Consider the following 26333-nt stretch of genomic DNA (forward strand, 5'->3'; position numbering starts at 1 on the left):
CTCTCCTCCCCTCTCTTCTCTTCCTTCCTTCCTTCCTCTCCTTCTCTTCCTTCTCCTGGTCCTCCTGCTCCATCTTCTTCTACAAAGAAGGTATTGGGTCAATTAAGCATTCTTCAAGGTTGCTGAACATCCAGCGTTAGCCTGAGAGGAAAGCCAACAAAGCAGGCAGCTGTATCTCCTTCTGTGCACTTCAGTCAGGATGATTCTGGTCTGTATTATTACATTTTGTTAACAATTCCAAGCAACTCTTGTAATTCGTGGTGCCTTGCACATCTTTATCAGCTTTTATGGCAACTTTTGTGTTGTACTTTTGGCACGATGGTAAGTTCTATCTTCTTCCAGCCCTACAGACTCTGGAATAATCCATAGCTCTTTCTGACTTCTGCAGTAAGAATAAAATGTGAAGTATTCATCATGCATCTCTACTTGCTCTGTACCTGTGAAGCACTTAAGCCTGTTCTTAAGTTTCTTTTTGTCAGCTTCAAAGCAGGAAATCATACGGCTGGCCCTACCTTCTGGCACTCTGTAGAATTTGTTTGGAAGGTGTAAATCTAGTAAAGTATAAGCTAAGGGCTTTTGCCAAACTGAGTGCTGTGCATGTCTGTGTAGCTGGTGCTTCCCCAGATGTCAGTGGATTTGGTCACTCTTGATATGAAGCTGTGTGTTCTAGAGTCAGACACGTGCTTGGGGTTTCATTTTTATTTTTTCAGCACTTCCTACTCTGAACTTCAAAGCACAGGAAATAAAAATGCATGTCATTATAAAGGGTGACATTTCTTTTATAATAGCATGTTTTGAATGAAATTGTTATTCTGAGGAGAGCTCCTGGGAAAGTTGTTGCCAACAATAATTTTGACATCTCATGTGCTCCATTGTAATAAGAAATAAGAATAAATAAATAGAGCTAGGTGGTCAGGATTCTATTCAGATGAAAACAAGTATAATTTCCTGTGTAATCTGATGAAAAGCAAACAAAAGCCTTGTGCAAACACTTCTGTTGAATATTTAAAGATTGGTCTCCCAGACTGTTGCTTGTTTGACAAGGTAGTTTAGGGTGAGATAGAAATGAAGCAAGAAAACAAATAATTACTGTAGAGATACGAAACTTGATTCTTTCAGACTCATGAACTGTAAGAAACATTCAAATGGTTTTAAAAAAAAAAATATCGCTGCTGAGTCTGGAGAGATGACTCAGTGGTTAAGATCACTGGCTCTGCTCCTCAGTTCCCAGCACTCAAATGGTGGCTAACAACTGTTTTGTGTTGCCAGGCCCAGAGAACCTGACACACTCTTCTGACTTCTGTAGGCATCAGGCACACATATGATACATAGACACATAAGTAAGTGAGTAAACAAAAATTTAAAAAGTAATATTTAGGAGATGGTTTAGCTGCTAGAGATGCTTACAGTTGAGTCTGACTACCTTGATTTGATTTCAGGGGCTTAGATAGTAAGAGGAGAGAACCAATGACCTCAAATTGTCCATTGGCCAACACAAGCCTGTGTCCTGCCCCTGGCTCTAAATAATAGCAAAATATGTAAAGTAAATATATTTACTCTAAAGAATGAATGTAAACAGTTGGATAAGATTGTCAGACAGGGTTTTATTGCACAGAGCAGTCTTGGATCCAGAAATACAAGCTCAAGGTGGCTTCTATGGCCTTCCCTCTCCCTGACCAAAACCTTAAATCATGCATAGTGCATTTTGCACCGGGTGTCCAGTTATGTCTTTTTCTTAGTGAGTCAGAAGAATTTGAATCCTGGTCTCTGTACCTGGGTGATTCTGTTTTCTGGCAGAAGATAAGTGAAATAATGGTGACCTGTTCACATCCATCAGTTGTTTAGCAACTGATGTAGAATTAAAATCTAGGTGGATTGGCTTCTAGTATTTTCATGATTTGTCCCACAAGTTTGATTATAAGCTTTTCTATTTTAATTTCTTTTGTTACTAATCTCTTCTAAAGGAAACACACACCATGCACTCTTTAGGTGAATATTTTTAAAGTTTTTAAAGGAAGTAATTTTATAGCAATTTTATTTTAAACTAAAGTTGTAAATTAGTGGAAGTTAGCATATTCTTTTGTTATTTAGGATGATTAGCTCAAGAAAGGACTGCTTACAATGTACTGCTGAAAATTTTGATTTAATACACTAAGTATGAATATCTATACCTATAAAAACTTGGTATAAAAGAAACAGGAAATCCCCACAAACATTAGATTCGATCATTTGTATAGTGTGCAGGTTGGTTTTCTGTCCATATTATACAAATTAGGATCTTCTGGGAGGAGGGAACCTTAGTTGAGAAAATGCCTCCATTCCAACTGGCCTGTAGGATGATTGGTGTGCGATGGCCCAGACCAGTGTGGGTGATGCCACCAATGGCAAATGTGTAGGAACGCAAGCTGAGTACCCCTTGTAGAGTAAGTCCTCCAAGGTCTCTGTTTTAGTTCCTGCCTCCAGGTTCCTGCTTTGAGCTCCTGCCCTGACTTCCTACCATGATATGACTATGGGGTCATATTAACCAAATAACCCTTTCATTCCCAAGTTGCTTTAAAAAGCATATATATGTATATATGTATACACACACACACACACATATATATGTGTGTGTATGTATACATATGTATATATACACATGTATATGTATACACACACATACACACACACACACACACACACACACACACACACATATATATATATATATATATATATATATATATATATATATACCATGTTTGCAAGGAACAGTTTTTCTTATTTATATTCAAATTTTTAATATCATAAGCACTGTCTATCTCATGGAATCAAGTTATTTTATTTGGAGAAAATAGTGAAAACACAGATCCTTCCAATTGCAATGGTTCCTGTGAGCTGTGTATTCATTCAACCTTTGACATAACTACTGTAACTTCAGTTTTGCTCCCCACAATCATAATAAATTAGACATTTTATTTGAGAGAATTTGAAATGTGCTGACTGGTAAGCATGCAGAGAGAGGAGTTTCTAAGTCTTAGCATAGAAACAGCAGGGTCATGTTTGTATTATGTTTGCCCTGTCTCTTGTCCCCTCACCACGATGCTCTAGGAATAGCCCAGAACAGGATCATCAGTCATCCTGGCAAGACATTTTGATGGGTTTAGAAATATATTTCATATGTTTTGACTAATAAGCATTTCAAATAAACTTTAAGAGCTCTGTAATAGGCCTTGTGTTTAGAGAATAAGTCTGGCCAAAGATTGGATCGTCTGGATTTTAGCAAATAAGTACTTTTTATATGAAATGAGAACTAACTAAAGCTGTCAATTATCTCACAATTTAAAACATGTATTTAGAAAGTATTTGATGCAGAAGTAGCCACCACATTCAGATCTTATTTTCAGGGAGCTCCTTATTTAATAGGAATATGAATTAATTTATTAGCAATAATTAAGAAGATATTAAATAACCTTGAACCCACAAAAACCATTTTAATTTTCTTAAAATGGAAGAAATATTAATTTGTCTGCCTAGTGAGTGTTGGATACTAATTGTGTTTTTGTGGAGGCAAAGTCATATTGGAACTCACAATAAAAATTAACTTTGCATATTTTCATCAGTTCTACTGAAGAAAATAACTTCTATATCAGTGTTATAGACAGGCACATCTAGACCTGAACACACATTGACATAAAATGACTTGATGGTTGGCAAGGATGAGGAGTCTAAATTCTACACCTACTCCTACTCATCTACTGGACAAATGCCTGGTTAAACAGATGGGCTCTGGATGGGGCTCTTGAATCATACAACTTCCACTTTTATTGATGAATGGTAGATGAAAATAGATTCCAACTTGTTATTGTGATTCTTGGCATGACTGATGCTTTCAATGAAGAGCTATTGCTTATCTTTGTTTATTTATTTATTGTTGGAAATAAATGAATGAATGTACAAAAATTGGAAGGTAGCAAATGGAACATTAGGGGCCTGGAAAACCCATAGACAGGAACATCATTCTCAGTTCAATGGGGCAGCCATGGAAGCAAGTGTGTTGAGTACCATGCGGTTTTGTAAATGCAGTAAGATTTGAGGAAGTTGCTGGGGTAACCAAGAGATATGGGTTGACCATGTAACTCATCTTCCAGGGAAGAGGAGACAAATGAGGATTCTTATCACTGTGTTCAGGCTCCTGTAGCAAAATGACCTTCTCAGAGCTGTACCTGGGGCAAGATGTTAAGCTGTAGTTCCTGTTTGTGTAATAACACATCTTTTCACGGTGACACCAAAGGGGTCTGGATGTGAGTGGAAGGATGGCATCGAACAGAGTTAAGTTTCTGATTCATTAGTGGCACACTTAGTCTGCCCCGTGTTTTTGAGAAGGCACTGAGGGGAGGGAGAGCCACCATTAGATAGCTCTCTACTTGGAAGGCCACATGAGACAGCGTTTGATGGTCTGATATTGACATAATGAAAGGACCTTCCAAGGCATTTGCTCTGCGTGCATTTTTATAATACCCTCTTTAGTGATGGAGTAATTAGTAAGTCATCACACATTTAGTCTAATTGAACTATGAATATGAGCACATGTCCTTCACATGATCCATTATTTATCAATTGAATTATTAATACTAATGACTAGTAACATTTACTCCTCTTAGGTTATGGCAATGCATGATTTATGGAATACACACAAAAATTCAAGCAAAAGACTCCTGTTTCCTATTTAATCTTCTGGTAACTCAGTTTTCTCTACAAAAAAGGAGGAAGCTTTTGGTTACAACCTGCTTTCATAATACTGCTGAAAATGTTTTTATAACATGCATAAATAGTGCCAATAATATACAAACATATGGAATAAAATTCAGTGCAGTATATTGATGTATTGATGGTGAGCCTAGGATTTAATGTAAGAGCCATCTCTTTAGTCCATGCAATGTATGCTGAATTCTAACTTAAGGTTATGTTTGTACATACATAATTATAACATTGTTTATTATTGCAGCCAATCATCTGCAATGCAACCTTCAAAAATGTTTACTTCTTTTTTTTAAGATTTATTTATTTATTTTATGTGTATGAGTGCACTGTAGCTGTACAGATGGCCATGAGCCATCATGTGGCTGCTGGGAATTGAACTCAGGACGGCCTGCTCACTCCAGCCCTGCTGGCTCCAGCCCTACTCAATCCGGCATAATACACTGTAGCTGTCTTCAGACACACCAGAAGAGGGCATCAGATCTCATTATGGGTGGTTGTGAGCCACCATGTGGTTGCTGGGATCCGAACTCAGGACCTTTGGAAGAGCAGTCAGTGCTCTTACCCACCGAGCCATCTCACCAGCCCAAAATGTTTACTTCTGAAGTGCAGCTCAAGTGGATTTTTCTTTAATTTTGTTCATTGACTATTTCTTCTATGTATACAAGACATTCTTATTTCTCTCTTTGAACCTCTCGCATTTCCTTCCCATCTTTAACATCCTTTCCTCATCCCTCTCAATTTCCGTACTGGATTCATGACTTCTGGTTTGATGTATGACCCATTTTGTTTAATCAGGGCTATCTGTGTAATCACTGGCTAGAACTCTCTACCATAGTCCTGAGGTAACTAGCGGGCTCACAACAGAAGACAATGACTCCCCGTCTACCTGATGGTGTGTATAGTGAATGTTTCATCAATGAAGGATATATTATCTTGCACCTCTTTTTCAGCCATGCCTTGCCGTTGGGTTCATTCCTGTGCAGATCTCAAGCACATACCTACAGTAGTGAGATCATGGGCACAATGTCTGTGTCTTGTCCAGAAGATGGTTTTCCTTTTTTTGACTCCTACACTCTTCCTGCCCCCTTTCTCACAATATTCCCTTAGCCTTAGGGTAAGTGATATAAATATCTTGTTTAAGATTAATTCCATGGAACTTACTTACATCTATTTGCCTTCCAGGAATACATAGGCTAAACTTCTGAATAAATCGGTGATAATTCACAAATCTGTTTAACATTTCTATCTCCCTCCCAAGTAGAGTCTAAATATAGAAATAAATCTGCTGCTCTAGCAAAAGTTTGACTTATTCTTATTACAACAAAATGTCCTGAGATTGTTTTGTTTGATGGTGGTTAATTTAATTTAATTTATCATTATATGTTCTTGCTACATTGTCCTTTGAAATCACTGAAGTTGCCCAAGTAGCATTGTTATATCTACACTTCATAAAGTGGAAAACTCAGATCAATTTAGATATAGATGGAGAACGAAAGGATTTCAGTATGTACTTAAAATTGTTACAAGGAAATGTATAAAATAGCTATTTGAAGAGAAAAAAAAGGAGATAAACTAGAGAAACATTAATTTTCATACTATGGTATGATAGTGATAAAGTCTGTCATTGTGTGAAAATACTGATTTTCTGTATGTGTTTGAATAAGATGCGTGATCATTATTAGTTTCTGTTTCAACTATTTTGATACATTGTGCCTCCTGTGCATTTTAAAATATAATTTCTTTTCTTTTCTTTGACAGCAAATGCCAGTCTTCTCGGAGGAGGAGGTGGTAAGTGTGAAATATGGCTTAACTTCAAGTACATTTTCATTACATTAACCAGGAAATGATTAGCAAGCTCTGTGCTGCTTCAGCAAGCTAATTTTGCTATAGTTATCACCTACAAAACTAAGATTCCCAGGAAATAGTTTATAACAGAAATGTGGTTCATTGGTTTAAAGAATTATTCTTTTAACCGCCTTAAAAATATGTTCCCAAAGTTTTTTATCCTTCTTCCTTTTGATGTAAGGAATAGATGCAGCCGTACTCTGCTAATGTGATCACATACACAGCAGATGAGAGTTACTGCCAGTGTGGAGGCTAAGGTGGCAGCATTTTGTAGGCTTTGTCTTCTTTTCTTTTTAACCATAATTGCTTAGTTTTGCTTTTCATGACTTTGTACTTAGAGAACTAAATATTTCATCTACTTCTTCGGAAAACTACAAGAGAAATTACTTCTGATATACTTTCTGTGTGATAGCTAAGAGAAGAAAGAGAAGTTATCAAAGTGAAAAGGGAGGGAGAGATTCCCATACTGCAGGATTTTAAAATGATAGAGCCCATCAACTATGGTTTTATCTTTAGAAATAGGAATGCTTTTGTAGCTGCAGTATGTATAATATACTGGGGAGAAAGTCTTTGGATAGACTGTCATAGTCTCTCCCTCTCCCTCCTCCATCCTCCTTCTCCTCTCTGTTTTTTCTTGGTTTTCATTTTCATGTAGATGGCAGGTAGTCAGTAGGACTGTGTGTCAAGTTAAGGCCTTTAATAAATGTCCTGGCCTTAGTAGAAGATTCTAGTATAAATTTTATTCAGAAATTAAAAACATAATCATTGTTCCATTTGAATGGAACCTTAGAATTTGGAAGAATGAAAAAGGGTCTAAAGTAGAAAGTGCTGCTTGCCCTGTGACCTATTGCCACATGTCCTATAGTCGGATGCCATGAGGGCATGGGATTGAGGCTGCACAAACAACACAAAGGAGTTACTACCTTCTGGAAGTGTTGAAATGACTTAGCAAGAATGTCTGCCAAAGGATAGGATAGTAGGGGACTTATAAGTGTCTATTTTGTCTTCAGCAAACTATTTTTAAAAATATTATTGAGAATGAGAAACTTTGAAGGTTTCTGTGACAAACCCTCCCAATGCCCTCTCTCAGAAAACAAACAAACAAACAAACAAACAAACACCCATAAGCAAGAAGCAAAAGATAAGGGGGCCAAAGAAGAGAATCCTCAAAATCTGCAATGAGGATACTGAAGTGTGGCTCTTCAGATGGGGGTGAGGTAGGGTGGGGTGGGGTGGGTGGTGCGAAAGGACTCAGTCATCTTTAAGGGGCTGGCATTTGGAAGTTTGACCATATACTCTAATGAGTGAGTATAATAGGCATGCATTTTATAAAATAACCAAATAATCAATAAATATATTATGTTGGGGAAAATCTATAGAATTTTTTTATCATATATTTTATTGTATTTTCAGATCCTCCAAAGGGAAATTTTTCCTTAAGGCCTAGAGTCTTGGTAATTCTTCCCTAGGTACAGAATATGAGGAAATCATTCTTAAGATAAATTGCTCATAGGAGTAATTTTCTTGCAATACAGGTTAGTATTTTAGGAGACCTGGCTAATATGGTTAAAGTGCAAAATTAAAATGGGGTTTACATGAATACATTTATCTACTTACGGCAACCAATTAGTTGGATGATTCACTTATTGCTTTTACTTTATTTATAAAGAGTGAGTCAACCAATTTTATTAGTTAAAATCGCTTTAGCTACTTTTGATGGATAAGAGCCCCCAAACAATTACCCATTAACGATTAGCAATGCACTTGTGTGTCATGTGACTGTGTGCTGCAGTTAGACTGGAATGGTTTCATAATAATCCATGATGTCATCGAGATCACATTCTCCTTTCTGTGTTCGTTCCTCTGAGCTTGCAGTTTCATGAACTCAGGGTTTGTGGAGACTGTGGGTGTTCTAGCCATCAGAAGTAGAGTGTAGATAAGGATGAAGAAGAAAGGCAAAAACTGTGAAATGTGGCTACAAAGATAAATGCATTTTCTTTTTTCTTTAAGCCAACAACTACAATGAAATTTCACTCTATACTGAATTTAGTAAAACATTCATTCCATGTTCTTAGTAGTGTTTGATATTAGGAAGCAGTATGCTCACCACAGAACAATTATTCAGGTTACTGAAGAGGGAGAGGAATAATGGGTGAGTGAGCAATGAGCTACATGCATAGATCTGCCATAAGGAACACTCTTGTCCTCAAGTGGCTTTGCCTAAATATATGTGTTTATAGCTGGTCTGTGAAAAAGCAATTGGCTAGTGACTGGCATTATATTTTTGATGGCTCTTCTGTTCTACTCGGGAAGGTACACTTAAGCAATGGTGTGGCATTTACTTGTGCATTTAGTCCTATAGGAGAAGTGGACCCATTCAGTTTTCTGTTTCCCTAATGTATACATTTTACTGTCTTCAAGTACATGATTGCCAAATTCATCATGGTTTGCAATTCCTGAATTTTAAGTCTAGCAACTCAGTAATATCATTAAGATAAATTATAAGTATTTAAGATAACTGTATCCCCCCCCACTTAAAACAGGCTATCAAGAGGTTTAAATTTATTTGCACACTTCTAGATTTGCCAAAATTGTTCTCAAATACAAACTTGATTTTTGGAAGGTTTTATTTAAAAATTGAACTTAAAGAGCATACTTAGCTTTCTTTGTACCGAATTTTGACCTTCTGATTCTATAGCCAATCTCTGGAATCCTCTTCTTAATATTTGCAAATAACAGCCTCTATTCATCCAATAAAGAACCACAATTGCAGGGACTTTCAAATTACCAGTGCAGATTGAATACAAACCTCAACATCAGCTGCCTATCTTAGGGTCTCTCATTCATTGTTCCTGATATCTGTGAAGTATGTCCATTTATGCATAATTGACATGAAGCTGAACTTGATGATTGGACTAGTCCAGGATATTTATTGTTCACGGGCTTTTCTTCCACGCCCATCTGTCAAAGCGTCCAAGCATGGAATGTGGCCATTTAGACTTACTAGTTCTCCAAAGTGCAAGTGAATGGTGGTTTTTTTTTTATTTGCATCATTATTTTGTTTGCCATTTTATTTTATTTTATTTTATTTTTTTATTTTTTGGTTTTTGAGACAGGGTTTCTCTGTATAGCCCTGGCTGTCCTGGAACTTACTCTGTAGACCAGGCTGGCCTCGAACTCAGAAATCCACCTGCCTCTGCCTCCCAAGTGCTGGGATCAAAGGTGTGTGCCACCACTGCCCGGCCTGTTTGCCGTTTTAATTATTTCTGCATCTGTGATAAAAACTCTATATGAAGCACTTATGTGTATTCATATTCTAATCCTATACACTATTCTTGAAGAGTCTATGCCAGATTGAGTTTAAAAAGTCTGAGAGTAAGCAAGTATTGCCAGGTAAAAACTAAACAAGATGGAATGCATGAAAACTACTTGCCTAATATGCAAACACGGCACATTCTTTGAACCTTTCCTACCTGTAAATTCTTTTGGATATTTATGCCTTCTAGGTATGCTCGCAAGGAGCCAAACTGTATGGCCCTAAGTTAGTAGCAGCTGTTTTGTGGCTGTTCAACAGTTCTACCTGTAGAAAATTCCTAATTCTGACTTACTACTAATGACCATTTTTATGGGTCAAGACAGTTTATTTGAAGTAAATGCCAAGTGCATACTTGGGAGGAGTGAAATTATAAATCATTTTTCTCACATAAATGTATATACTGGCTGTGAATTTACACCCACCAAAATTTTATTTCCATACACATATATTCATATGCAAATGCTCACCATCCATTTCCATAATTAATATTTGCTGGGTAACTACTGTGTATTCAGTATTAATTATTGATTAGCCAATCAATGCAGACTTTCCCTGTGACAGAGTTTCCAGAGTAATTATAACTTCCCAAGGATTTATCCCATGTGGATCTTTTGAATTAAAATGGTAAGTTGAAGTAAGCTAATGGTCATTTGACATCTCCTCTAAAAGGCAGGATAGTTTACTTGAAAAGTATTCTCTCACATAGAATCTGGGTTGCTACTCAGAATTACTAAACCAACGAGTAAACAGCCTTTAATTGTGTTTTAGTATGCTTGAGTCAACTTTCATGGATTAATTCTGCTATTGCTACTACTACTACTACTACTACTACTACTACTACTACTACTACTATTACTACTGCAAGTGGTTAGTGTGTGTGTGTGTGTGTGTGTGTGTGTGTGTGTGTGTGTGTGTGTATGCTGGCATACAGGGTCCACTGTCTACCATGGGATCTGCGGATGGACCCCATGTTGACAGACTTGTACAGTGAGTACCTTTATCTGTTGAGCTATTTTGTCAGCCGATGGATTGCTTGTTAACCATGTTCAGAAGAGAATGTGTGCCCTCTCCCTTTTCTTCTACCCACAGAATGGATTACACTGTCCATATTTCACTAAATCGATCAAAATTCCTACCTTGTTCCTGTATTTCATTTTATATCATACGTTCTCACATTGATTCCTTAATTTATGCACACAAGTAACCTTCTACATGTACCTAGGCCTCAGACATGCTGGGAGAAATCTAGGATAATGGCTGGGAGCTGGGAACCAAGGCCACTTAGCAGTGGGCAGGGTATTGATGCTTGCCCATCAGGAGTGAATGAAGCATGGCTGGTAGTCAGGTCACCAGCTGCTCTGGACTCAGCAGGTAGAATGTTCCAGGCATGAGCCTAGAGGAACAGTGACAGTCTCTCCAGCCCTGGAGAGCAGCAGGGCAAAAGAAACTGAGAGGCTGTGCCATTTTGTCTAGGCAGGGAACAGAGCTGCAGGAAGGACTAAGCTGTTAAACCATACAAAATTGGGTTTAAATTTAGACTGCCTCAGGTGGCATATATCCTAGGGACTGCGGGTAGTGCAGTCTGCTTGAGTAGATTGGATGGTTCGGTTGTGATGGAAGAAGGGGAAGGACAGAGATCAGGAGCTCGGACAGATCTGAGAACATTCATTAAACATCATTCCCAACCTGTTTTTAGGTTTCTTCTTTTCTCCCCTGCCTCACTTCTAATTACTTGTTACCTCTCGTGCTCATCTTGATAGTAAGCAGTAAAGAGTCTTAGAACTAAGCAGACTCAAATTATCTCTATTTACACAATAAGCATTTTGAAAACTAAAGGTATTTGTCAAACAGGACACATGAAACAGGAATATAAGTCAATAATTTGGAGTGGCCAGAGAAACCTTGCCAGAAGAGTTATGCTGCAAAAGGTTGGACTTTTCTAGGCACAGACGGGGCTTTGAACTGTATGACATTTTGTCTTGCTTTGGCTTGCCTTCTCAATGTTCTGCTGTCTGTACCTTCCTTAAGCAGTTCGAGTCAACAGCCTAGGGATGGTGCTTCAGGTGTGAACCTTGTGTTAGGACAGAACTGAAGTCAGGAGTTCTGGTAGTGTCAGCAGGAAGCGGCCATCAGAGCCACCTGAGGATTCTGGTGGACGCCACCAGCAGCTCACCCAAGCTCATCTCCCCTGCATAGCAACTATCATCTAGTCCCTCTCAGCAAACCCAGCTTATTTCCTGTCAGTTGGAAGTCTGACTTGACCTGGCTGCTCGTCTCATGCCTGCCATTTGTCCAAAGGGCTTTCAGGTGTCTTTACTAGTGAAGGAAAACGGAGAGAGGAGTGCAGAAGCAAGTCACGTGTCTACCTTGTGCCAATGTAATGGCCATCCCATCTCTAACGCTGGTGCCTGTGATCCCATTGTGAACAGACTAAAAAGTGTAAGGTCATTTATATTTACTGTGTACCCGCTTGCCTTCCACATGGAGTTGCCCAGCTATCAGCCCTGCTCAGAGGACTGGGCTTGCCCATTGGATGCTCCTTCTCTTTGTAGCCCTGGGTGAATGTTCTTGGATAGGAGTAAACTTCCTGAGACTAATGCATTTCATTTTCATCTTAACAGTCCTGACAGCTTCTACAATAGTGAATACTGAGAAAATATCACTATTTCACATCCTGGATTATCAAGCTATTTATATATTTTGGTTTTGTCTGTTTTCCTTTAGAAAGTTAATCTCTTTATCTGAGTAATACTCTGAAGGACAAACAAAACAAAACAAAACAAAAAAACCTTAAAAAAATATTTAAGGAGTTAACCTGAGGATGCTGTGTGTATTTTCACAGTAATTATTTTTAATTATTGTATTATCTTTTGTGTTTGAAAGAACTTGCAAAGGCAGACTCACATAACTTTTCAAAGTACATTTTTTTGTTACACAAGAAATATAGAGAATAATGCATATTTATAGGCAAAGGAATTAAATACAGGTTGTTTAAATTCCACAGAACCCATAGAGAGAAAGGTATACTTCAGTCGTGTTTCATCAAAATGGCAAGTGGTTTTGGTTACAGCTTCCTTTTTCTTTCTTTCTTTCTTTCTTTTTTTTTTTTTTTGATAGTTTGAGTTTATGAGTAAGCTTTTTTCTCTCAACCTATCAATTTAAGTAGCCTGTCATTGACATGTTATTATTAATATATGCAGGTTTTATCCTGTCAGAGATTACCAGTTTAAATTTTATATAAACCTTGTATACTTGTGTTTTATCTGTATTCTCTTCTTAAATTCATCTTCACTATTATTTTAGCACTTGAACTTTTAAATTAATCTTATAATTGAAAAGTATTTTATGTTTTATTTTGGGTAACTTTAAAAGTACATAAAGTTTGCAATCTCACCAACAATGGTGGAGTGTTCCTCTTTCTCCACAACCTCTCCAGCATCTGCTGTCACCTGAGTTTTTGATCTTAGCCATTCTGACTGGTGTGAGGTGGAATCTCAGGGTTGTTTTGATTTGCATTTTCCTGATGACTAAGGACATTGAACATTTCTTTAGGTGCTTTTCAGCCATTCAATATTCCTCAGTTGAGAATTCTTTGTTTAGCTCTGCACCCCATCTTTAATAGGGTTATTTGATTCTCTGGAGTCTAACTTCTTGAGTTCTTTATATATATTGGATATTAGTCCTCTATCAGATGTGGGTTGGTAAAGATTTTTTCCAAATCTGTTGGTTGCTGTTTTGTCCTGTTGACAGTGCCTTTGGCCTTACAGAAGCTTTGCAATTTTATGAGGTCCCATTTCTCTATTGTTGATCTTAGAGCATGACCCATTGGTGTTCTGTTTGGGAAATTTTCCCCTGTGCCCATGGGTTCCAGGCTCTTCCCCACTTTCTCTTTTATTAGTTTCAGTGTATCTGGTTTTATGTGGAAGTCTTTGATCCACTTGGACTTGAGCTTTGTACAAGGAGATAAGAATGGATTGATTTGCATTCTTTTACATACTAACCACCAGTTGAGCCAGCACCATTTGTTGAAAATGCTGTCTTTTTCCACTGGATGGTTTTAGCTCCTTTGTCAAAGATCAAGGGACTATAGGTGTGTGAGTTCATTTCTGGGTCTTCAATTCTATTCTATGACTCTGTCTGCCTGTCTCTGCACCAATACCATACAGTTTTTAAGCTGGTACACCTACTCTGGAAATCAGTCTGGAGATTCCTCAGAAAATTTGACATAGTATTACCTGAGGACCCAGCTATGCTGCTCCTGGGCATATTCCCAAAAGATGCTCCAACATATAACAAGGATACATACTCCACTGTGTTTATAGCAGCCTTATTTATAATAGCCAGAGCTGAAAAGAACCCAGATGTCCCTCAACAGAGGAATGGATACAGAAAATGTGGTACATTTATACAATGAAATGCTACTCAGTTATTAAAAACCTTATGAAATTCCTAGTCAAATGGATGGAACTAGAAAATATCATCTTGAGTGAGGTAACCCAATCACAAAAGAACACACATAGTATACACTCACTATTAAGTGGATATTAGCCCAAAAGATCAGCATACCCAAGATACAATTCACAGACCTCATGAAGCTCAAGAAGAAGGAAGACTAAAGTGTGGATGCTTTGGTCCTTCTCAGATGGGGGAACAAAATACCCAAGAGAGAAAATACAGAGACAAAGTGTAGAGCAGAGACTGAAGGAAAGGCTATCTAAAGACTGCCCTACTTGGGGATCCATCCCAAATACAATCACCAAACCCAGGCACGATTGTGGATGTCAAGAAGTGCATGCTGACAGGCGCCTGAAAAAGCTGTCTCCTGAGAGGTCCTTTCAGAGCCTGACAAATACAGAGGCAGATACTTATAGCCAAAAAGATTGAACTGAGCACAGGGTCCCCAATGGAGGAGTTGGAGAAAGGACTGAAGGAGCTGAAGGGGTTTACAACTCTATAGGAAGAACAACAATAGCAACCAACTCGACCTCCCAGAGCTCCCAGGGACTAAATCACCAACCAAAGAGTACACACTGATGGACCCATGGCTCAAGCCGCATATGTAGCAGAGGATGGCCTTCTCAGACATCACTGGGAAGAAAGGCCCTTGGTCTTGTGAAGGATTGATGCCCCAGTGTTGGGGAATGTGAGAGCAGAGTGGGTGGTTGGGGGAATACCCTCATAGAAGCAGGAGGAGGGAGGAAAAGGGAAGGGATTTCAAGTGGAGGGAAGAGAACCAGGAAAGGGGATAACATTTAAAATCTAAATAAAGAAAATATCCAATAAAAAAGAAAAAATACACAAAGTTAATTAATTCCTTCAGAAACTGCTTAAATTAATAAATATTGCTTTAAGATAGGAATTTAAATTACTAAAATACTAAAAAATCAAAAACAATAAAAACCATCTTTTCAGATATAGTAATTCTTGAGTAAAACCCCTGGACTTTTATATGCACTCCTACTGTGCTTGGCTAACTAAATGGGACCTACCTTGTTGGAAGTACAAGTTCATAGTTCAAAGCTAAATATTTAAAGTTATAAAGTACTCTAACAGGTACCAACACGCACACACACACACACACACAATTACACATTCACAAGCACAGACACACTTAAACATTCACACACTTTAACATACATAGTTACATACACTCACACACTTACATAAACTTAAACACTCTCATACACACCCAATCACTCACATACTTACACACATACTCACACACACATATACATACTCACACAAATCACACACAGTCCTGACTGCATAGCACTTTTTGCATAGTACTTGAGTATCTGAGCTACAGTATAATCTTTTCAAAACCACAAAAGGGAAATTTTTTTTTGAATTCCTGTTTTAAATATCTCCCACTTATCCCCTAAATGTCTGAAAAATGCACAAGGTGGGAAACATAAGTGATGATAAAATACTTCTGCTTAAAGCCCGTTGTGTTCTGGGACAACTAAATCCCAGCATCCCGCAGCTTACTGTATTTGATGTAGTTTCCCAGCAGCAGAATGTGGGAAATGTTCTTGGGAGCAACTTATTAACTTTCTTGCCTTTGCCATTGTTAATAATGCCGTTCCGTTCTTAGATGTGTCTTTCATTTACTCCCCAAACACCTTTTAGCCAAGGACAGAGCTGCAGCAGTCCTCATGGTGGGACTCTCTCCCATGAGTGTACTGGATCTCTGAGATCTCGCCAGATTTGCTTTCACTGAGAATTGCCTAGATTACTCTATCTGGACAGCCTTTTGGCAATAGGTGTTAGATTTTTTTTTTTTTCATGAGTTAGGACAAATTCATTATTTTGTGTACTAGTTTTCACCTCTGGAAAGATGATTATAATGATACCAAACTGCTTCACTGGGGTGGAATAACTAATTGCTCATTGTAAAGTGTTTTTTAAATACAAAGTGTGAGATAAATGGTTATTACTGCAGTTGTCATTATTATCATTATGGTGTAAGTGTGAAAGATGAAAGGTGCCGGATAATTGCATGATATGGTGGAGCTGTATTCAAATAAAGGGGAAGAACCAGAATTGTGGGGAAGCAAAGCTCGCAATCCACACATGTGCTGGAGGAAAGTTTCTTTTATAGAAAGATAATACAGATAATTGGTAATTACCTACAAATAAACCTGGGGATTTTATATATAGAGAAAAAGATACACACAGAAGACTACTCCAACAGCAGTTCATTTGATCTTCTGCAGTAGAGGTTTTGAAGAACCTTTATTTCAAACATGTAAATGTACAGAGAATAAACTAATTATGTGCTAGAGAAAGGGGTTTCCAGATTCATGTAATACTTGCTAGGCCAGAAGAAGGAAACCTAAATATAGCCTTGGGGCAGGACTGCATTGAGCCTGTCAGATAAGGTGCAGGGAATGCACCAATAAAATAGCAGTATTTCGTGTTTCAGAATATACTTGATATCAGGGAGAAACAAGGCATCCAACATAAAAGAACTGATAGTTAGGAGGCTGTGAGGGCTGGAAAACTAAGAGAGAATCTAGCAAGGAGGTATTGAATATGCTAGCAAGTGTGGCGGGGAGCTTTGGAGGAAGCAGGGAGGAGGTGGTATCTTCATGGGGCACCTGATCACCCCTACAAGTGACAGCAAAGGAGATGCAGACAGGCTGAAGGCTGCTGGGGTCGGTGTCCAGATAGCTCTAAGAGGGTGGTCTCACTAAAAGTCCAGTTCAGTTTCATACTCAGGAAAATCTCTTTTAGGAGATAATGGAGGCCTAACATGTTCAGAGTACTTGTATAGAATGACCGAGTGATTGGTGATTGACAACTGAGATACCCTGAAATTTTGACACCATCGACGAACCTAGGCTTAAAAGTTTTAAAAAATTCTTGGCCATCTGAGACTGTTCATCATAGAACAGACATATTTTGTTTCAAGCAAGTTACTAAAGAAGCAGCCTCCAAGTTCCCAGCCACAACCAATTCCAGAGGCAAAATCAGTGTGGCCCAGCATTTCTGTGATGCATACCAAGATTTTGTCTAAGGGCTTGCAAAGACTGAACAGTGTGTGACCACTATTCAAGGGGAAAGCCAGACAGTAGACTAGAACGGTGATTATCAGAGGGAATGGATGCTAAGCTTCTATTTGGAAAGACGAAAATGTCCAGGAGATGGATAATTACTGCACTGCACACTAGCAGGAGGGAATGCACGTGACAATGCTGGTCTGTTTGCTTGGTCAAAGTTGTAAAACTTATGATACGTTTGCATGTATATAGACTTAGGTAAATATCAATAAAAAAGGCAGACAAAAATCTGTCATGGACTAGTCCCAGATATTACTATTAGATTAAGCTGATGAAGAATTCACAACATTCTATCCATTATATAATAAATGGAATTTACTAAAGGAGAACCTGCTTAAAGACATGAAGGGAATCGTTTCAGGAATTACACTGTGTTAGTACTGTAAACCTCCCAATTAAAAGATAAGCTGGGCCTGCTGGCACCGGCCTTTGATCCCAAAGCCTTGGGAGGGAGGCAGGTCACAGGTTCAAGGCCAGCTTAGGAATTTTCCTAAGGCCCTATCTCAAAATATGAAGTAAAAAGATGGCTTCAGATATAGCTCAGTGGTAGAACTCCTACCTCACTTGTGAGAGGCCCAGTCTATCATGATATAGATGATTTGATTGTACAAACATTGAAAACTCCAACAAACATTTCATATAAAGTCACAGTAGTAAAACAACTATATTACATTCAAAAGTTCCAATATTTGAACATGAAAGGATAAAAGTATATCTGCAAACAATACCTATATGAGATTTAGTGTGGCTAACTTAATGAGACAAATAGTCTTAAGTCAATATATATTAGTAGAAATAACAAGGAATAGTTCAGAGTGATGAAAAGGTCAACTCACTAAGAAAAGGCAATCATTTGCAACATGCATGCACATCTAATGAGAGAGCTCAAATCCATGGAGCCCAAACAATAGAACTTACAGGCCAAACAATATTCAATGACAATACTTATGGATTTCAGTATGATATTCTTAGGACATTTTAGTAGTAGACATGAAAGTGAATCGTTTTTTTTTCAATGATAAGTAAGATATTTAAAAAACCTGTAAGTATATGATTGAGTAATACAGCATTCCTTTCACATATAAAATGGTTCAGCCAGTGATCACAGAGTAGGCTTTGTTCTTAGGTACACATAGAACATTTCCAAGGTGAGTCACATGATTGACTAAGCGAGAAAATAAAGGATGACACAAACTAGCAATGCTAAGGACAAAAGAGAGGGTAGCCGTATGGAACCTCAATAAAAGTTTAAAAAGTCAAAATAAAATATTTTGAGCAACTTGAGCCAAAAAAATTAGTAAAATTGAGTAAAATAAATATCTGTGTCTCTTTCTCACTTCTGTTATTATCACATTTTATATATGACATATTTTAGAATTGAAATAATAATAACCCTCTCATTTATAAAATATGTTTATTCATTTATTTTCAATTTGTATCAAAACTATTTATTAGAACAGAGTCAAACTGTAATATCTTATGATAAATTATTAAATTTGCTATTTTGTAGTGTTTGGTCCTACAAAGATGAATAAAATATAGTTACTACCTATTATGTTTATACAATACACTCAAGAATACAATCCTATTGAAGAATAACCATGTGATAATGTATATACATGATATATTTCCTATTTCCCAGGCTTATGTACATACTAAATTAGTTATGCAAGTTAAATAATCCCTGGCACATTATTAATAATGAACAATTATCTATTATTACTGTTTAGTATTAATACGATAATTTTACAATTTTGTCATGTTCAGTTCTTTTGGAGGTCTTAATGATTCCTGACTATTTCAGTCTGTATATTCCAACAGAGCAATGTAAAGTATTTCAATATGAATAATCTTTAGACATAAAAACTGAAAGTTTTACTTCAACCTCATACTGACTTTTTTTTTAAAAAAATGTTTGAAAATTACGTTTTTAAATACATTTTTCTGAAGACATCTTTTTACAAAAGGTCCCAGCTCTTTAGAAACATGAGAATAAATCAATATCTGACTCAAAAATCAAGGGCATTTTACGATGCAGATTGATTTCCATAAGAAATAGTATGATTTCCAGTATTTTTGCAGTGGCATTTCAAGTGTGTACATTTGTGGCAGCTGCTTGAACTTGCTCAAAGTTTACCTTCGGTTAACTTGAGGCATGTGATCTCTTTATGTCTGAGCTTAGCGATGGCAGAAAACTATATAGAAAGGAAAAAATTATTTTTGGTTATTGAAGTATTTAGAGTACTCTGTGGAATTCTTTCCCAAATGTAGATATAAATGCTTTTTTGATTTTGATAAAGAAACATGAAGACTTAAGTGCTTATCCTCACAAGCCATATGACTGTGAAGGATATGGACTTATTTTTGTGTCTTTATCTCACCCCCGTAAGGGATCTGAGATAGAAGTGTTGCCAGTTTTTTTAAATTCTCCTCTCTGAATGCTTTAGTGCCATCAAATGGGAATGACTTGGACCAGTTACAAGATTATGATGGGGATGACAGAATGGTGTAGTGATTTGGAACAAGCCGTGTCCTGTCTTGAGAGAAGCTGTAATTGGAGTGTGTTTAGGATAGGCACACGATGACGAAGAGACATCAAGTGGACCAGCTCCTTCAACCTCTTCTGACTCTGCAGTCTGCGTCACTGGTTTTTGTTTTCAAGAGGGAACAAAGAACACCTATCTGATTGTACTATCTCATAGCTTCCCCCTGAAAGCCCTGATGGGGAACCTAGAAGTATCCCTTTTCTGGTTATGTATTTTTCTTCCCATAAATTTTATGGAGAAACCCTGAAGGTGGAGAGTGTGCTTTTGATAGCCGAATATTATAAGAAATACCAGATAGGTAAGAGAAAGCCAGGGAAGGTGGATGAACACGTGGCTGGCAGGACACAGCTATGGTCCAGAGAAGTCCAGAGATGCAGAGAGAGGAGGCTGTCTTTTGTTTGTCTGAAGATAATTCAGACTACATATATGATTGCTCACAACCCTTTGGGGTGTTTTAGTGATGCAGAACAGGAGAATTTCAGAGCTTAACGATTAGTGGACTACCTTTCCTTTGAGCCGGTGACATTTGGTTATCCAGGAATTCTGTTGTGATGGTGGCAGAGATGAGGACTGACAGGACCGAGGAGGGCTGTTCAAAACAAATTCAATAAAATGTAGGCATATCCTTTTTAGAAAATGACTACCTATTGCCTGACAAAAATACTTATGGTCTTTAAAAGGTTTTTACTCTTAATGTGGCTTTCATCATGGATAATCTGAAATATTTCTCTGGTTCAGTATATAAATTCATCATTAAACTCAAGAACACAGTGGCAGGCATCTCTGTGAAAGCCTATCTTCTACACCATTTAGCTAGACTGAACAGGGAATATTTTTCTTTTTCATAAATAAAATATATATACAGAAAAATTACAGGTAATGAGACCTTTGAGATTAATTTTAAGAAATTTATAGCAAGTAAGTAGTCTTTTGCCCTTCAGTTTACACAACTGCCATCTGAAGGAGAGAGCCTGGGTTTCCATGAGTAGGGGAGTTCCCACCATCAGGGAAGGAGAAGATTCAGTGTGGGGGTGTTACTGGGGACATAAAAGTGGGAGATGAGAAGAATCTGAGAGTCTGTGTAGGAAGCATTGGGCCTTCTTACACTGCACAGTGAAAGAAATCCTGGTCAGTGAAAAAGTGCAGAAGGTGGGGGAGGGGAGGTAAAGTCATTGAAGAAGAAGCCGAGTTGCTTGCTCATTGGAAACAGAGATGTATGGATTAGGCTTTGCTGCTTAGAAGCAAGAACATAGCTCAGCTCAGACTCCATGTTTCTTACTGTCCCTCGGGTCTGCTCTTTACCTTTTTACAAGCGCATCCATGATCTACTCCAGAGGAAAATCTTGTCTGAAATCGAGTTTGTCTTCTCCTGTCTCAGTTTATATAGTTGTTAGAGGCAAAGATCAAAGCTGGAAAGGGGCGGCTCTGAAAGGGAAACGCCTTTCCTAATTTGTGTTTAAGATTTTTTTTTTTTCTATACTGGTTTCCTAGCAAAACTATGCCTGCAACTGGAGGCCTAAGTTGTGCCATCTGCATACATAACATCACACACAAATGAAAGCAGATGATGGAATTTCACCTAAGGTCTGAATGTGCCCAGGAAGCCTTCACAGGCTTCAAATGCCTGCTTTTATCTTATACATCGAGAAGCCCATTCAAGCCTCCAGGGCTTTGCCAACTTGGCAAGAGAGAGGATTGGCAAGCTTCCCACACTGGGTTTCTTTTAGTTGAAGGTTTTGAAGTGGGTCTGAGGCTGGTGAGTGAGGCTGTGATGAAGGCTGTGTGGAGTCCTTGTGAGGTCTCCTATTTGTTGACTGCGAGCTTTTCATCACTGGGCATGAATGAGAAGCCTCACTCCTTTGCTAGGGTATTCCCCCTTCTCTGTTCATTTTAAGCTATCTTAGACGATTCCCAGTTACATATGAAGCTGGGAATTCTCTCAGCAAATGCCTGTTTTGACAGTGAACCTTAAAGACACATGGCAAAAGTTTAAACAGGTCCTAATTGATGGAGTTTAAATACTGTATATAGTAATTAAACAGTTACATTAATAATAAAAAAACCCTAAAGCACCTCTTATATTTTTCATCTTTAATCTCGCTCAAAAATTTCCTTTACTTTAAATTCATGAATGAAGTGAAGGAAATATAATTGCTAAGTTTTCCAAGTACTTGATACTCTGTTGAAAAAAAAATAAGTTTATGTCTTAATTGGAGGCAGGGCTTGTTTTAGCAGGGAACTTCTTTTCTTTTGCATATGTGGTGCACATGTGAAAGTTTACTGATGTGTATGTTTGCATGTGTGTGGGGTATGCATGCACCTTTGGTCGACTGGGCTTGCATGTATGCAGGTTCACACATATGCGAACACTAAAAGTTGATGTTGGATGCCTTTCTTGGTTGATCACCACTGCATTTCTGATGTGCAGGGTCTCTTGCTGAAACTCTTGCTCAATTTGACTAGTCTTGGTAGCCAACTGGCTTGTGGTATCCCTCTGTCTGTATGCCTCTAGAGCTTGAGTTGCAGGCAGGCTTTTATGTGAGTGCTAGTGAGCCTCACTTTGTTCTCAGGAAGTATTTTACTGACATGCGCCCAGCCGACACATACCTCCTTTAACATGAAGTTCCCAGGAAGAGTAAAATTGTAGATAAATCATTGTTGCCAAAATAAAAAGGCGAGACTACTTTAAAAACACATCAAAGACTAGAACTTTTTTTTTTTTTTTGGATTCAGTAATACTTAAATTGTTTCTCTGTAAGTATTATTAAAATAAAGCATCATAATGGAGTGTTTATATATTGTGGAGCTTAAGTTATCCCTCTCTCCTTTAATGTTCCTTTACGATCACTATATATGTTCTACTCCCCATGCAAGTTGCTTTGAAATTTCTTCTCTTCCCTGTTTTATCCAAATTTTAAATTGTTAGCGTGTGTGTATATTATATGTGGTGCAATTATTTGTTCATGTGGATGTTTGTGCATGTACGTGCATGCGTGGGAGCCAGAGATTGGCAACTTTGTATATCTTTCCTCCATTGCTTTCAACATTTATTTATTTATTTACTTACTTACTTACTTTTGGACACAGTGTTTCATTGAACATGAAGTTCACAGATTCTCTGTGGCTGGCCAATGAACTTGCTGGACCTGACTGTCTGTGCTGAACACAGATCTCTGTGCCTGGGCTTATGGATATCTAAGCCTAGGGATGCATTCTGGCATATCAGGCATCTACCAACTTAGCCTCTGCCTTGCCATTTTACAGTTCTTCTTTGACGTTTCCACACATATGTAGACTGCACTTTTGTTCTTTTGCCTCCATTACTCTTTACTTCTCATTCAAAAGGAACCCCGTTTTCTTCCCTCCAAACCCGCTTGCTATATTTTTATCCCCTTTCCTTTATCTTGTTGTTTTGGAAACCCACTGAGTTTACTCAGGGCTGCTGACATAAGTGTAGGTCGAGTGTTATTCCCTAGCATGGCACTTTAACAGTGAGCACACCACTGAACAAAGGACTCACCCTCTCCCAGTAACCATTATTAGCCAATAAATTCTCAGGGACAAGTAGGCCTCAAAATTACCCACAACTATGGCGGAATATTGTCAGGCCCCATTTTCTGCAGGTCTTCTGCAGGTAGCCATGGCTCCTTGAATTCAGGAGTACAATGATGATGTCTTCTCCCTGCGGCAGCATTCTGTAGGACTTCTCCCCTTCCTCTGCCTATTACATTCTTTATGCACCTCTTCTGCACTATTCCCTGAGCTCTGCAGGAGGGATATAGATGCTCCATTGAGGGCTAAGTGCTCAACAGTTCTTGATGCTCAGCACTCAAGGTGGCCTGAGAGGTCCATTAAGTCCCTAGAAATGTACCTAAAATGGGTATAAACCCCAGTATGTCTGTGTTGGCAGGCCATGCAACTGCCTAGACACAAAATCTTACGGGGGTGATCTATGTTTGAAAGTAGAAGCCATTTCAATATAAACAAAGAGAAACCACATGAAAGGATGCTAGTAGAAAAATTGGTTGACAGAATACAAGAACCGGAAATATCCATGAACAGTAGACCACAGTTTCTACTGACCACAGGATGAAGTAACAGATAGCAACCATGGTGAGGAAAACACAAATATGGAAATAACCACCACCAAGGAGACAGTGAGCAGACCAGAGCTTCCCGTCAGCAGTCAGCAATTGTACTATGCCCATAGTCATGTGCTCTTTATTCATCCAGCAAGCATTTATGAAGTACTCGAACATTGTGTGCCGGCACATTGCTAGGTAATGAGACGGAGGAAAACAAACAATAGAGGCATAGTTAAGGACATGCTCCTGGTCTATAGCAGAAAACCTAGCTACAAGGATGCACAGAAAATGCTACCTGAAGTGTGTGTGTGTGTCAAGAACCTAGTACAGTGCCCGGAACAAAACAAACAGACTACAAGTGTTAGCCACTATGAACAGCTGGATCTTTGTTATCATATCACTGAGCCCTGTGAAGAAAGAGAGAGAGAGAGAGAGAGAGAGAGAGAGAGAGAGAGAGAGAGAGACACTTGTTCAGAAAATGGAGCCTTCCATAAGCAGCCTGTGGTCAGGAGAAAGCTCCCAGGGAGTGAGCTTTCCTACTTGTGAATAATTTATGCAGAATGGGGCTGACAACTAAGTTGCTTGAGGTAATGAAAGACACATTTTAGAAAATGTGTATGGAAGGGACCAGCAAGATGGCTCAGCAAGTAAGCATGCTTGCCACCAAGTCTGTTGATCCTAGAATGGATTCTAGACTCTAGCAAACTGTCCTCTGAACACTACACACACACAATAAATAAATATAATTTAAAAAATAAACTATACGGAAAAGACAACATTGGCTGAATAGAGGTATCTGATTTACTGTCTTTGCTTTTCAGGGCATAGTGTTAATGCTCTTTTGTAATTAGTTTTCAGGAATACCTCTGTGTGTGTGTGTGTGTGTGTGTGTGTGTGTGTGTTTGTGTGTGTGTGAGCGCGCGTGCGCACATGTGCGTGTAAGGGTGCTCACTTTTATGCATACACACACTTGGGCTGATACTCTTGATTGCAGAAAGGAGATTCTAAGGAAAGAAATGGTTAGAGGAAGGATTTATATCATGGAGTTCATAACCAAAATAAAGTATAAATCTATTCAGTGTAGGAGACAAGAGAAAGGTAAAGATACATTAGGAGTCTAAATAGGGAATAGTCGGCTCACTAAGATCCGGAAAGGGAACACAAAGCTGGGTGCATTGGAACTGACCGTAAGAGTGGACAATTCACCAGAGGACTGGGGACAGAGTCACGAGATTAGGCCGCTGGCATGTGTATAGACTGTAGCATACCAGCTTGGTTCTACTAAGTGTGAGGAAACTGCAGAAAGAACAAGTGAGATCTCAAAAGCATATTGAATTCTGGAAGGGATGAGCACAAGAAAACCACTTAAAGATATCAAGGATGCTCTAAAAATAACTGAACCTCCAGGAACTGACAATCATTTCTAGGTCTAAGAATCTAGTAACAGCTGGTTATTATTTCTATAGTGACACAATCTGTCATAAGTCTCCAGTTTGGGTATTTCCTGGTATTTTCTTCTATTTTCTGACAAGCTATCTAGAGATTCCATCCTTCCACTTTGGCCCCCGTGGCTTCAGGAGGCCCCAATAGGGCAGCCATGTGACTTGTTTCCCTGGGTGGACTTCCAGAGACAAATGACTCTTGGGTCTGAGAAAGAGCCCTTCATCTTTACTTTCAAGTAGAAAAATGAGGAAGTTTCTAAAACCTCTAGACTGGTTACTTGGGTAAACTCCCCTGCGGCTAACCACTTATGCCCACCTGTTGTTTAGTCAGCTCTTTTGTCAATTTCCAGTAAAGAAGAGCAAATTATTTTTCTGCATTGTTTCGTGATGTCACCTTCATTTTCACTTCCAATGAAGAGCTGAATAATTTCAATGCATTTCTCAGAGCTTCGCATTCTCCAGTGCGCTCATGATTTCGTGAATTAACCTGTGCTATCTCTCCTCACTGTCAGAGACCATGATTCTCCATGGAGCTTTTCCTGTGATTCCAGATCGCATATCTAAGCTTCCTCTCTTAACTGCATAATTCCCTGTGAATTACATGCTGTGGTGCTGACAAATGCTTTGGTCTTATCTCTGTCATTTGCCAAAGTTTCACAAGGGCAGCAGCTGGGTATCATGGCTTTTAAACCTGACATCCCTTTCGCGTGCCCTTTTCTCTCTTAGATTCTGGGATAGCATAACCTCCTTTAATCAAAGGACAGAAGCAATAACAACAAACAGCCCAGAAGCAT

General features: G+C 38.4%; 1 protein-coding gene across 12 annotated transcripts in view; it reads left to right on the forward strand.

Moving 5' to 3' along the window:
• The window catches only part of Macrod2 (mono-ADP ribosylhydrolase 2), a 1944357-nt gene that overhangs the window by 399121 nt on the left and 1518903 nt on the right, over nucleotides 1–26333 (forward strand). For all 12 annotated transcript variants that reach the window (XM_031372067.1, XM_031372070.1, XM_031372073.1 and 9 more), the window contains exon 4: nucleotides 6502–6531. In XM_031372067.1, coding sequence (XP_031227927.1) covers nucleotides 6502–6531 — 30 coding nt within the window. The remainder of the gene's footprint in view (nucleotides 1–6501; nucleotides 6532–26333) is intronic.

The sequence above is a fragment of the Mastomys coucha genome, unplaced genomic scaffold (genome assembly GCF_008632895.1).
Source record: "Mastomys coucha isolate ucsf_1 unplaced genomic scaffold, UCSF_Mcou_1 pScaffold15, whole genome shotgun sequence".
NCBI classification, from domain to species: Eukaryota; Metazoa; Chordata; class Mammalia; order Rodentia; family Muridae; genus Mastomys; species Mastomys coucha.